Source organism: Cetorhinus maximus, chromosome X (genome assembly GCF_964194155.1).
Source record: "Cetorhinus maximus chromosome X, sCetMax3.hap1.1, whole genome shotgun sequence".
NCBI classification, from domain to species: domain Eukaryota; kingdom Metazoa; phylum Chordata; class Chondrichthyes; order Lamniformes; family Cetorhinidae; genus Cetorhinus; species Cetorhinus maximus.
In genome coordinates, this window is record NC_135917.1 from 4,198,446 (window position 1) to 4,213,004 (window position 14,559).

The window sequence follows — 14,559 nt, forward strand, 5'->3', positions numbered from 1 at the left end:
AGAGGGACAGTAGTTTATAAGGATGATGGGATCAAAGGTTGGTTTTTGAGAGGGGTGATGATGGCAGATTTAAAGGAGAGAGGAACAATACCTAAAGAGAGAATGGTGAACAATGTGGGCTAACATGGGGACCAGGAGAGGAAGTTGGGTGTAGTTTAGCGAGAATAGGATTCAGGGAACAGGAGGTGAGTCTCATGGACAGGATGAGCTGGGAGAGGACACGAAGAGCTAGGAGAGAAACTAAAGAAAGATGCGAGTTCAGGTCTAGGGCAGGGGGTAACTCTAGAATAAGTTTGACCAGGTGGGCTTGTGGAAAGGAGGGACATGGCAGAGGCAGTTGATCGGATTTTAGTGACGAGGAAGCCCATGAGCTCCTCACACTTGGTGGAGGGTATGGGGAAAGAGGGGTTAAGAAGATGGGTTACCGTGGAGAAAAGAAGCCGGAAATTATCTTTGTGCTCGACTAAGATCCTGGAACGGTGAACAGTTTTTGCAGTCGAGCATAGGACCTGATGGTGTTTTATCTGATTCAGCCAGATCTGACGGTGGATTTCTAAACACATTGTCTGCCATATCATTTCAAGTCTGCGTCCCTTGGACTTAAGGGAGTGGAGATGCAGGTCGTATTGGCAGGGGTGGGAGAATGGCCAGGGTGAGACAAAGTAATGGTTATATTGGGAACGAAGACATCAAAGGTAGAGGTGAGTGTGCACTTGCCTAAGTAACTAATGGCTCTGGATTAATTTTAATTTATTCTTTCATGGGATGTGGGCGTTAATGACAAGGTTGGCATTTGTTGCCCATCCCTAATTGGCCTTGAACTGAGTGGCTTGCTGGGCTATTTCTGAGGGCTGTTAAGAGTCAACCACATTGGTGTGGATGTAGAGTCACTTGTAGGCCAGAGGGATGGCAGATTTCCTTCCCTAAAAGATATTAGTGAACCAGATGGGTCTTTACAACAATTGGTGAAAGTTTCATGGTTGCCATTACTGCTAGCTTTCAATTCCAGATTTTATTAACTGAATTCAAATTCCACCATCTGCCATGGTACGATTTGAACCCCTGTCCCCAGAGCATTAGCTTGGGCCTCTGGATTATTATGTTACAATCCCAGCTGATAATACTGGACAAGTCAGATCCCAGAGTGAAATGTGGCTTGATAGATCCTAACTTTTTTTTTGAAACCATGGAGAAAACTTACTGAACAAATTCACAGAAGTCTGCTGATGAACTTTGGACAAACAAAAAAATGATTAAACAAGAAAATTAACTATATTACACCAGACAAAAAGGTTGGAAAGATCTCGATGCCTACTCAAGAAAATGATTCAAATCACGCTATTCCTTTACCCCAGCAATATCTTTACAGATGCATATAAATTGTTTTATCTTTCTGAATTTGTAATATCTATCCTATACTCTGCTATTCAAGGTGAGTATGCGGAATATATGAATTAACAGGCGCATTGTGGTCAGACACACCACACTCTAAATGTCAGATGCGACCCAAGCAAATTCCATGGATTCCTCAACAACCCACCCAGAGATGTTCATCACACTGTGAGCCAACTAGTCTCATTGAAACTCTCTTTCTCAGCGAGGGTTTCCAATCTCCACGTTTGAAGAGCTCACCTTGGCATTCTCGCCAAATGTTGCTCCCATTTGGACTGCTTCAACAAGGATCTACCTCTAGGGTTACAATCTCGCCTTCTGAGATTCCTTTCCTCTGAATTTCCATGTACACTCAAGCTTCACCTTCCAAGCATAATTTCGAGTCTTTGGCCGTGTCAAGCAGAACACCACTGCTCCAAAAGCCCACATCAAGGAGTCACCAACCTTCGGCTGCTTCCACGAATTTTCAGGGCTTCTCTCAAGCCCACTTTCCCTGCAGCTCTGTCTTTGATTCGCAGCCTATTTCTCTGCTCCTTTCTTTCACCTTGACTTCTGGAACCTCTTTCTGTCCCACTCCCTGGTTTGGGACCTCCTTCTTGGTTTGGGACCTTCTCCCTGTCCCCCTCCCTGTGTATTGCTCCCTGGGACACTTTCCTTCTAACGGTTCACCTGATCTCCAGTTTCATGCCATTTCACTTCTCCTCTGCACATGTGCGCAAGGCCGGTTCCCTTTCTAAAGAACATAAAAGCCACCATCAACGCACGTGCGGCTATTTCCCGGCCAGTGCGTGCACAGAAGGCCCGAGGACATGGAAAAACGCCCCGAACTGCTGATTTAAAAATAGAGGTAAATATTGGCTTTTTGTCACAATTATTCAGTGATGTTACCACTATGCCCCATTTCCCCAATCTATTGTGCTGAGAATTTCAGTTTATCAGGACGTGTGCTCACTTTTTTTGCTTCTTTTTTAGAGTATGGGTAGAGACCTCTACAGCACTCTCACAAGCTTGCTCGGTATGCAGCTTTGTACGATGGAAGAATACGACTGTTAACCCTGCCAGAGGTGTGGACTACCAGTTCTCTAACACACGATGGAGAGGCATGGTTGTGGGGCTCCTGGCGGGTACAGGTGCTATCCTAGTTTATGGCTTATGCAGACATCAGGTATGAGGAAATAGCTATAGTTTTCTAACTAACAATTTTATTACTATTGTTTTATTAACCTATGCTTAGCAATTTTTGTTTCTAAGTGGTGTTTGGTATTCCCTCGTAAAGAGGCTGGGTAGACCACCTCGTTACAGATCTTTGCTACTGCGAACTCTCACCCCACCCATCCAATTTTCTCCTGAAGGTGCTAGCATCCTAGGATACGTTTCTCTGAGCATGGTAATTGTGGAACTTACCCAAATGACCACTATTTATGTATGGATCTTGAAGATGAGTGCCAGTAGGAGTGCTGATCATGGCTGAGGATGATTCTGCATTTGCCCGATATCTACAAGCCTGCACTCCAGCATCTGGACAGCAGTCAGGAATGGGAGTTCTTGCTGACTTTTTCTTTCAGAACACCCTAACTCAGATGTTGAGATCAATTGCAGCACCTGAGGTTAAACTGATAATCAGAAGGCTGAGTTACAGGATTTTATTTGTCCATGAAATATAAATGGCTTATGGTCTTTTATTTTGTCTTCTAGGTGCAGCAGTCAGAGCCTAAAAGTATCCCAGAATTGACCAGCCTATCTGTATCAGCGTTAGGCAATGACATTAAATCAACATACCCAATTTATACCAGGCAGGATGTGGCCAAGCATAAAACTATGGCAGATGGGGTATGGGTCACCTACAAATCTGGTGTGTATGATATTACGGAGTTTGTTGGCTTGCATCCTGGGGGGAATAAGATCATGCTTGCTGCTGGAGGTGGCGTTGAACCATTCTGGGCAATGTATGCAGTCCATAAGCAGGAACATGTTTACAAAATGCTTGAAGAGTACAAAATTGGAGAACTCAGCCCAGAAGACCAGAAGCTGGTGACCTCGGATGTGAACGACCCATATGGGAATGAACCACTGAGACACCCTGTATTGAAAGTGAATAGTTTAAAGCCATTTAATGCAGAACCGCCATTAGAAATCCTATCTGATAATTATCTTACCCCAAATGAAATTTTCTTTAAAAGAAACCACCTGCCCGTTCCAGAAGTTGATCCAAACAAGTTCCGTTTGGAGATTATGGGAGAGGGGATGAAATCCATCCAACTGACACTCGACGACCTCAAGACCAAGTTCCCAAAGCACACAATAACTGCCGCATTGCAGTGTGCAGGGAATCGGCGCTCTGAAATGAATGCTGTGCGTCAGGTAAAGGGACTGAATTGGGGGATGGCAGCAGTTGGTAATGCTACATGGAGAGGGGCCAAGCTTTCTGACGTCCTTAAGTATGCTGGGCTCCCAGAGGACACAAATGCTAAGCACGTACAATTTGAGGGACTCGATAAGGATGAGTCCGGGTCACCCTATGGGGCCTCTATTTCTATTCGCAAGGCCCTGGCCAAAGATGGTGATGTGTTACTTGCCTACGAAATGAATGGTGAAGATCTATCCAGGGATCATGGCTTTCCACTACGTGTCATTGTGCCAGGAGTGGTCGGAGCACGTAATGTCAAATGGTTAAGCAAGATCATTGTAAGTAAAGAAGAAAGCAAGAGCCATTGGCAGGTGAATGACTATAAAGGGTTTTCTCCCTCTGTAGACTGGGACACTGTCGATTTCAGTACTGCTCCAGCAATCCAAGAGCTCCCCATCCAGTCTGCCATCACAACACCTTGCAATGGTGACTATCTCTCTGTAGAAGATGACGAGGTCACAGTGAAAGGCTACGCATGGAGTGGAGGTGGCCAAGAAGTGATCCGAGTGGACGTCTCGCTGGATGGTGGGAAGACTTGGCAGGTGGCTGAGTTAACTGGGGAGAAGCAGGATGAGGGTCGGGCGTGGGCATGGAAACTGTGGCAGCTCACTGTGCCTCTGCCAAAGGGCCAGAAGAACCTGGAGATAATCTGCAAAGCTGTGGATAACAACTACAATGTGCAACCTGATACCGTTGCGCCCATCTGGAATTTACGAGGGGTCCTCAATAATTCCTGGAGCCGGGTGAAAGTTACAATCAAACCTAGCAGTGGTTAGAAAGTGCATCTGAATCTCTGCTTCCTTTTTTGATTGGTTACTACCACAGTCTAGTTTTTGCCATCATAGCAGTAACTGCATGTACAGTCTACTTTAATTGGAAGCCACTCGATTTCAATTGTCGGATATAACTTTTATCCAGCGCAAAATTCCTGCTGTGTGATTTAATCCCTGATTAATTTGAATTACTCAATTCCAACTTTTTTCGAAACACAACCTCTGAATTAATAGTGGAGAGTTAATGTTCAGACACTTATAGTTATAGACATTTATAGACTTGGTTTAAAAAGTAACACAAATGCAATGGCCTCTTGTGCTGTATTTGTATCAACTCTTGTTTTTGTTTGTGAAGGAGGTAATGCACTGCTTGGAAGTGACCGTGACAATAACACTTGGTGACTAGAATACAAATTTCAGCATATTAACCTGCAGAATTTTCAAACAGACAAGAAGATAAAGAACATTGTGTGTTTATTTTTAAATTAATGACTACACTTCAAAAATGCTTCGCCTGGCTGTAAAGTGCTTTGGGACATTTTGAGGTTGTGAACGGTGCTATTTAAATGCAACTATAAATTGTTTTTCTTGAACTCATTTTCCCCTCTCCTGGACTGCAAGTTTTGAATTACTTATTACTAAAACTGCTTGTGATCCTTATTCCTGCACTGTCCCTTTTTAATGGGGTTGTTTGAAATCCCTGATGCTTAGCAGCTCATTGGTTTAGTCTCGACCATTCTTCTTTTCAGCCATCTTTTGAATGAGACCCTAAACTGAGGCCCCGTCTTCTCCCTCAAGTGAGATCCTATCCAATGACACTATCAAAGAAGAACTGGGATGTCCTAGCCAATATTTATCCCTCAACCAACATTACTGCTCATCCTCACGTTGCTGTTTGTGAGGTCTTGCTGTGCGCAAATTGGCTGTTGCATTTTTACATTGTAACGGTGACTGGGCTTCAAAGTACTTTAAGCTGTAAAGCATTTTGGACATCAAGGTCACGTAAGGCACTATATGAATGCAAGTTTGTTCATTTGTCTTTTCTTTCCTGAAATTTTCCTAATGAGCAAATATGTTACCTGTCAGGCTCACTCTTTAAATGAGTGTTATCATTTGGGAAGAGACAGTTGCATCGTGGTAATGTCACTATGTCACTGGACTAGTAATTCAGAGGCCCAGGCTAATCCTCTGGGGATATAGGTTCAAATCCCACCACGGCAGCTGGTGAAATCTAAATTTGGTTAATAAATCTATAATTGAAAAGCTAGTCTCCGTAATGGTGATCATTCTCAAACTGTTCATAGAATCTTGCAGCATAGAAGGATGCCATTCAGCCCATTGTGCTTGTGATAGTTCTTTTGAAATACCTATTCAATTAGAAGACCTATCCACTGCCCCACTCTTTCCTCCTGCACTGCAGATGTTTCCCTTTCAAGTATGTATCCAATTCCCTTTTGAAAGTTACCATTGATTCTCTTTCTGCCACCCTTTTTTGAGGCAGTGCATTCCAGATCATAACTTGTCACATAGATATAAAAATTCGTATTCTCATCTTTCATCTGGCTCTTTTTACAATTATCTGAAATCTATATCCCCTAGTTGCTGACAGTTCTGTCTGGGTTGACAGGTGTGATATGGTATGTGTAGACACATCTGAGACTGCTCAAAGCTACTGTTCTGGCAAAGGACTGATGAGTTAATGGCTTGCTTTGTCAATCAAAATAAAATTGTCAAGTTTTTTTCTCCTTGCCTTGCTGTGCAGTTTCTGATTATGAACAGAATATGGTGTACAATAAAAGTCTAGCTCCATTCAAGTGGTGTGGTGAATAAAACAAAAAATGTTTGCAGCAGGTGAACTTTGTCGAACACTGCACTGACTTGCACAAAAGAGAGATTCCATTGAGTATGCAGCTGAGTCTGAGACCTGAAACAATTCAGTGCCTGTTTTTGTTTTGAGTAAGATTCCATCTAGAATTTCCTCTTTCGTCCTCGTTTTCTTGCCTCCATCTTCCCTCACCCCTGTGGTTATCAGGAAACAAGTGGTTGGGTTAGATTTTCCAGGCCTCTTCCAGGGCTACTTTGAAACCAGCCAGTGAAAGCAACACCAATGTCCTGAGGATGACTTTGCTCTTCCACTTGGAAATTTCCCCATGGTGACATGACTGAGATCAGCAATCAGTGTTTGGAGTATGTGGGCACAAGTCTGCATCCCATCACTTTGTGCATTCTCTGCTCCGTGATTCTCTGGGATGCTCTGTGATAGAGGAAAGAATCTCTCTTATGGCTCATGTAGATATAGAGCAACAAATATAATTTTTTATTCATGTAGTTAAGTCAGGGGCATTGAGTCACATTATGTTCCATAGTCTGACCTGGGTAACCACAGTCTCTCACAGATGAGGATACATCAAGTATCCTCATCTGCCATTTTTGTGTAGACACTGTTCAGGTCTTCCCATGAGGTTTACAGGTCTTTCAGGAGGTTTTTTTGTTTTGGTGTCTTTTTGTGACCTCAATTTGGCTTTCCGAGTTGAAGTTGAACTGGTGAAAGTTAAGCATGTGGATCCAAAAAGGCTTGTGTGATTCAAGTGATGTTGAGGGACTTTGGCGCCCTGGTGGATGGAGAAATGTTCATTTTTCTCTATTTGCTGAGCTGCTGCAATGCAGCAATCCTCTGGGGTAATGGATTGGGGCTGACGTGTGACTACACGGGCACATAGGTGGGTCAACTCAAGGGTTTCAGTCTTGCTTCGCATTGCAATAATTAGTTGGACATGTGTGGCTAATTCTGGTCTACACAGGTCCACAGTACTCAACTGATGTCCAGAGTAGTGCTGTTGATGCTTCCCTCGCCTGTGCTGGCCAGTTTCTTGTCTTCATTTTGGTGGCTGTCTTCTTCAGGTGGTTGTGGTGTGGTCCAGCTTCACTCTAAGTCAGAGCAGGATCATGTTGCGCAATATTGCCAGGGGGTGTGCTTAGTGTTCCTGTTATGGAGGCAGAATCCAATGACTTGTTTTGTCAGGGTTTGACTTAACCTCCCATTTCTGGAAATATTTCCCCATAGGGTGGACTTGATGTCCTTGAAGGCTGCTTGCTGGGATAAGTCCATCCGCATGTGCAAATTTGCGCAACTTCATTGATGAAATGAAGAGCATCAGCGCAAGTACTAAACCTTGTGGTAATCCATTGTTGACAAACCGTGGCGAGTTGACTTGTCACCCAAATGGACACGTGGCCATCTATTGCTCAGCATTATCAATAGCAAACGGAGTGTTTGCAGGCAGGGGATGATCTTTGCGAGCTTCAGCATCAGCTCTTAAATCCAGATCGTCTTGTAGGCTGATGACTGATCTACAAAGGATGCGCCAGTCTTGGATTTCTTCTGGAATTGGGTCTCTTGTGCGCTGCAAAGGCAAAATGTTGGTTGCAACACTGCAATTGGGTTGGAATCCTTTGGTGGTTGCTGACTTGATAAGCCCGCTGATCCCGGATGACGCACTCCAGTAGCTAGTAGGCTAGACATAGGAGTGATGTCAGCCTATAACTTCCTGGGTCATGGATCGGCTTTCATGGTTTAAGTATGGCAATGACCATTGCCTCCTGTCCTGTCCTTTTTGGGATGCTTCTGCCAGCCATTGGAGTGGAAGATGGCAGCCTTCACGTGGCCCACTCTGTTAAGTGAAAAATCACGACTAATGCCATCGACCCGGCAACCAAATGTCAATTAACGATTTCCCAGTCTTTAAAGCAGCAACTCAAGCCACCATAATGTCAGAAGTCCTGGAACAAGGATTCTCCAACAAAGCATTGAGGGATTTTCCTAGGTGAAGTGCAAGTATCTCCTGAACCTTCAAAGATACAATCATCACCCTTGCGCTTCAAAAAAAATACCTGCATCTAATGGGCAACAGGCTAGTCATTAACTGTGACCATGGAAGCAGACTCATGAATAACCACTGCCACCCAAAATATGGCCTGGCCATATGTGAAGAACGCCATCATGGATTTTGTTGTCTTTTCAACCACCTCAGCTGAAGAACAAGCCACTGGAGGGCTGCACATTAGCCAATTCGAATTAGGGACATTTTGAAAATTGGTAGTCAGTGCTTCCAAGTGCATTAGTCCTAACCCTATGCGTTGGTGACTTTAACAGCCACCACATTGCGTGGAACTAAGCAAATAATGCCAGCCGTGAAGACCTCCGACTGGATGTTCGTAGAAGATCTGCAACTGGCCTTTGGTCCTAAACAGCAAGAAACTTTCCCGTCTGCTTGCTGGCTGCAGAACTCCAACCCGATCCCTGTGTCACACCACCCGTTACATCCTGCCAACCAGAAAATGGCCCATTTATGCCTACTCTCCTGTCAGATAGCCAACCTTCTATCCGTGCCAATATGTTACCCCCTTACACCATGAGCTTTTATTTTCCACAACCTTTGATGTGGCACCTTATCAAATGCCTTCTGGAAATCTAAATACAGTAGATCCACCAGTTCCCCTTTATCCACAACATATGACTCCTTCAGAGAACTCCAATAAATTGGTGAAACTTTAATTCTCTTTCACAAAACCATGTTGACTCTGCCTAATTGCCTTGAATTTTTCCAAATTCCCTGCAATAACATCTTTAATAATAGTTTCTAACATTTTCCCTATGACATAGATGTGAAGCTAACTGGCCTGTAGTTTCCTGCTTTTGTGTCTCTTTTAGAATAAAGGAGTTACACTTGCTATTTACCAATCTAATGGAACCGTCCCTGAATCTAGGGAATTTTGGAAAATTAAAACTGACGCATCAACTATCTCACTAGCCACTTCTTTTAAGACCCTAGGACGAAGTCCATCAGGACTCAGGGATTTGTCAGCCCACAGCTCCAACAATTTGTTCAATATTATTTTCCTGTGTTCCTCCCTCCCTTCCATTTTCTGACTTACAGCTATTTTGGGATGTTACATGTATCTTCTATAGTGAAGACTGATGCAAAATACCTGTTCAACTTATCTGCCATCTCCTTATTCTCCATTATTAATTCCCCAGACTCATTTTCTATAGGACCAACGTTCACTTTGTTAACTCATTTTTAAATGTCTATGGAAACTCTTATCGACTGTCTTTATATTTCCAGCTAGCTTTCTCTCGTACTCTAATTTTTCCCTCCTTATTAACCTTTTTGTCATTCTTTGTTCTTTATGTTCTGTCCAGTCTTCTGACCTGCTACCCGTCTTTGTGCAATTATATGCTTTTTCTTTAAGTTTGATACTATCTTTAACTTTTTAAATTAACTATGGATGGTGTATCCACCCTTTGGAATTTTTCTTTCTCATTGGAACGTATCTATTCTGTGTATTCTGAAATATCTCTGTTGACATATCCCTTAACCTCATTTGCCAGTTCACTTTAGCTAGTTCTGCTTTCATGCACTCATAAAATACTAGTCTTGAACCCACTCTTCTCTCCTTCAAACTGAATATAAAATTCAATCATATTATGATTGCTGCTACCTAGAGGTGCCTTCATTATGAGGTTATCAATTACTCCTGTCTCGTTGCACAATACCAGGTCTAGTATAGCCTGCTCTCTGGTAGCTCCAGAATGTGCTGTTCTAAGAAGCTATCCCGTAAACATTCTATGAACTCCCCTATGCCACCTTTGCCCATTTGATTTTCCCAGTCCGTATGTAGATTAAAATCCTCCATGATTGTCGCTGTACCTTTCTGACGAGCTCCCATTATCCCTTCCTTTATACTCTGTCCTACCATGTAGTTACAGTTAGTACATCACTCCTGCAAGCGGCTTGCCTTTATCATTTTTCACCTCAACCCAAACTGCTTCTACAACCTGGTTTCCTGAACTTAGGTTATCCTTTTCTAATGTGCTAATACCATCATTAATTAACAGAACCACCTTCAAAGTCAGAATTCTCCCCCTCCCGACAGGCCCGTCCCTCCTCCACTGCATCTACAATGTTACATTGCTGTGATGGACTCGCCTCTGTTCCATCTTTCCAGTATCTTGGATGCTGCAGTAAACTCACCTCCATTGTCATCTGATGTGTCCATGGCATCTGTGAGAGCAAAAAAAGCACAATTTTTTGTTACAAATTAACTATCATCTTGATGTTGTGAGCACTCAGCTTTTTTTTAACATCACCTTCGTTCATCCCCACATCTGATACACTGCTGTTTATCATGGGGTTGGAGACACCAATCAGCCTCCGTCTGTGCTCCTCCTGTTCTGTTAGGCCCTGAATCTACAGCATCCCCTCTCCAGTCAATGAGCGCTCCTGGGCATTATGGCTTGTCTAAAGAAAGAAATTAACATTTTTAAAAAATCTTGCTGTCCTATTACACATTTTACAACTTCTGGAGACAGCTGAAAGCTTGTACCTGGGGGACTTTTTGTTCCATGATAACACTTATGACAAAGTCAGAGCCATCTCCAAGGTAACTGCATTTTACAACACCTCAGAAACTGAGTACACAAAACAATGATTGTGACATTCCTGAATTTTTAAACTCTCAAATTAGGATTTTAAGTTTTAGAAATTACTTTATATATGTAGATATATACATACCCTGCCAGAACACATTAAATCATGCAGTTTCTTACGCCACTGATCCCCCGTCCTGGGCACAATGCTATTTGCATTGACTACTGCTGCCACTTCTTTCCATGCAGCGCTCTGAAGCTTCCTTGGTGGTTTTGACTTTCCTTACCCTCGGATGTAGCTGAACCTGTCTCCCACTTCATTTAAGAGGGTATTCAGTTTCTCATCAGAGACGTTTTGACTTCTCTTCATCACAATCTCCTGCGATGTCATTTTCTACGTGCGAAAATGAGTACTTTTCAGCATGCTACACTTAGTCATTTAATAATATTACAGATTCAAAATAAATAAGGAAAACTAAGTTCACTTATGAATATTGACTAACAATTATATTCAATCACTAAAAGAAATATAAAAAAGTTACACTTCGAGTTAGTCAATAACAATAACTTAAATTGTTTGAATTCTTTGAAGAGGTAACGAGTAGTTTAGACAAAGGAGAGCCAATGGATGTTATCTACTTGGACTTCCAGAAGGCCTTTGACAAGGTGCCGCACAGGAGGCTGCTCAGTAAGGTAAGAGCCCATGGTGTTAGAGGCAAGGTACTAGCATGGATAGAAGATTGGCTGTCTGGCAGGAGGCAGAGAGTGGGGATAAGGGGGTCCTTCTCAGGATGGCGGCCGGTGACTAGTGGAGTTCCGCAGGGGTCAGTGTTGTGACCACAACTTTTCACTTTATACGTTAATGATCTAGATGAAGGAACTGAGGGCATCCTGGCTAAGTTTGCAGATGACACAAAGATAGGTGGAGGGACAGGTAGTATTGAGGAGGCGGGGAGACTGCAAAAGGATTTGGACAGGTTAGGAGAATGGGCAAAGAAGTGGCAGATGGAATACAACGTGGGGAAGTGTGAGGTCATGCACTTTGGTAGGAAGAATAGAGGCAAAGACTATTTTCTAAATGGGGAGAGAATTCAGAAATCTGGAGTGCAAAGGGACTTGGGAGTCCTAGTCCAGGATTCTCTTAAAGTTAACTTGCAGGTTGAGTCGGTAGTTAGGAAGACAAATGCAATGTTGGCATTTATTTCGAGAGGACTAGAATATAAAAGCAGGGATGTGCTGCTGAGGCTTTATAAGGCTCTGGTCAGACCACATTTAGAATATTGTGAGCAATTTTGGGCCCCGTATCTCAGGAAGGATGTTCTGGCCCTGGAGAGGGTCCAGAGGAGGTTCACGAGAACGATCCCAGGAATGAAAGACTTAACATATGAGGAACGTTTGAGGACTCTGGGTCTGTACTTGATGGAGTTTAGAAGGATGAGGGGGGATCTGATTGAAACTTACAGAATACTGAAAGGCCTGGATAGAGTGGACGTGGGGAAGATGTTTCCATTAGTAGGAGAGACTAGGACCCGAGGACACAGCCTCAGAGTAAAGGGAAGACCTTTTAGAACAGATGAGGAGAAACTTCTTTAGCCAGAGAGTGGTGAATCTATGGAATTCATTGCCACAGAAGGCTGTGGAGGCCAGGTTATTGAGTGTATTTAAGACCGAGATAGATAGGTTCTTGATTGGTAAGAGGATCGAAGGTTACGGGGAGAAGGCGGGAGAATGGGGTTGAGAAACTTATCAGCCATGATTGAATGGCAGAGCAGACTCGATGGGCTGAATGGCCTAATTTCTGCTCCTATGTCTTATGGTCTTGAAAGAAATAGGAAAACATTTTTTAAAAGCTGTGAAATTCCTGTGAAATTGTGAAGATTCTTCAGAACTTAATTTGCTCTTTAAACACCTAAATTATCTGTGGCTGCCTTCATGGGGCATTCCCAGGTCATTGGAGGTGTGGCTTTGACAATCTTGCACTTCGTTGAGGCCTACGTGGATTGCTTCGATGCAGGCCACGGACAGGCCGGGATCGGAAGGATGAGGGCAAGTTTCTCGTGCAGTTAAGTGTGTATTTATATTTTGTAATCCCGTCGGTCGCATTTGTTCCGATGCTAGTTGGAAGTTACGGCCCAATGTTTTATGTCGGAATATGAATAAAGCTTGCACCAAACCTCTCTCGGCCAAAGCTGTTTCAGTGACTGGAATGTTAGAATTTCAGTGTTGACTAATCCATCGTTTTGTTTTCAAATTTGTATGATGTGGCCATTTCCATGGTAAAGAGATGTCCAAGTTCCTAGTCTCGTCTTGTAGCCATGACCCAGTGTGTGTGTTGCTTAATTTGTTTATAAAGGAATGTTGGAAAAACTGCATGGAAGGATTGAACAATCTGTTCCTTCTATATATTGTAACAAGTCTGTGGTATCTGTAGAAGTTCGGATACCTGCAGATTAGTAAATTCTATAAATGTTGGACTATATATGGGAGTAAACATTTTGATCTAAGATGTTTCATTAATTCTTGAGGGTGAAAAATGTGGTGAGGTGGAAAAGAAGGCAAAGTTACTAAGGTCTAAAAACATGAGAGTTTGAGTACTGTTAATGTTGTGTGATCCTGAAATCATTGCTGAAGGATATCAAACTGTTTTATTGTTTCTCTCTCTTTGGCAGTGCGTCTTATGATTTTGAAATCTTGACATAAATGCACTGCTACTTAAAATCCCAATAGATCAACTTGCTTCCTAAGCATTTCTGCCGTACGGATTAGGAGTTCTTGCATGCAACATTTACAATTTCAACCAATGTGCCAAGAGGAAAATTATTCCAAGTTATTTGCATTGTCCATAGCTCCATGTGTTGGAAAAGGGACTTTCTGGGATTTTTTTTTAAACCTCTGGCACACTGATGTTTTGTAAACGATCTTGTGTCTTTTGGTTCTGCTTCATTAGATATTAATTTCAAAGTTTGCAATTTGAGTGCTTCAATGGATTTGAGGTATCATTATGACTATAAGTTGGTCATCTGTCCTGAGAGTTGTGCTTTCAAGGAGGACATTTCTGTTTTGGGGAAAGGCTTTATGGGTAAATTCAATGTGTGATGGAATGCTCTCCACTTGACTGGAAAAGTCTGGCTCCAACAGCACTCGAAGCTCAACACCATCCAGGACAAAGCAACCTGATTGATCGGCACCCCATCTACCGCCTTAAACATTCACTTGATCCACCACCAGCGCACATTGGCAGCAGTGTGTACCATCTACAAGATGCACTGCAGCAACTCACCAAGGCTCCTTCGATGGCACCTTCCAAACCCGTGATCTCTACTACCTAGAAGGACAAGGGCAGCAGACGTGTGGGAACAGCAGCACCTGGAAGTTCCCCTCCAAGGCCCACACTTGGAACTATATTGCTGTTCCTTCATTGTCGCTGATCAAATCCTGGAACTTCCTTCCTAACAGCACCGTGGGTGTATCTACACCAGAGCCACTGCAGCAATTCAAGAAGGTGGCTCACCACCGCCATCTTAAGGGTAGTTAGGGATGGACAATAAATGCTGGCC

At 43.1% G+C, this 14,559-nt stretch overlaps 2 protein-coding genes across 2 annotated transcripts in view; both read left to right on the plus strand.

Annotated features, from left to right (window-relative positions):
• suox (sulfite oxidase) overlaps window positions 1-6,311 on the plus strand; it is a 24,995-nt gene extending 18,684 nt beyond the window's left edge. The window contains exons 3-4 of the mRNA XM_078534569.1: window positions 2,365-2,557; window positions 3,088-6,311. Coding sequence (XP_078390695.1) covers window positions 2,365-2,557; window positions 3,088-4,575 — 1,681 coding nt within the window. The 3' untranslated portion in view covers window positions 4,576-6,311. The remainder of the gene's footprint in view (window positions 1-2,364; window positions 2,558-3,087) is intronic.
• cdk2 (cyclin dependent kinase 2) overlaps window positions 1-14,559 on the plus strand; it is a 434,240-nt gene that overhangs the window by 136,046 nt on the left and 283,635 nt on the right. The window lies entirely within an intron of this gene.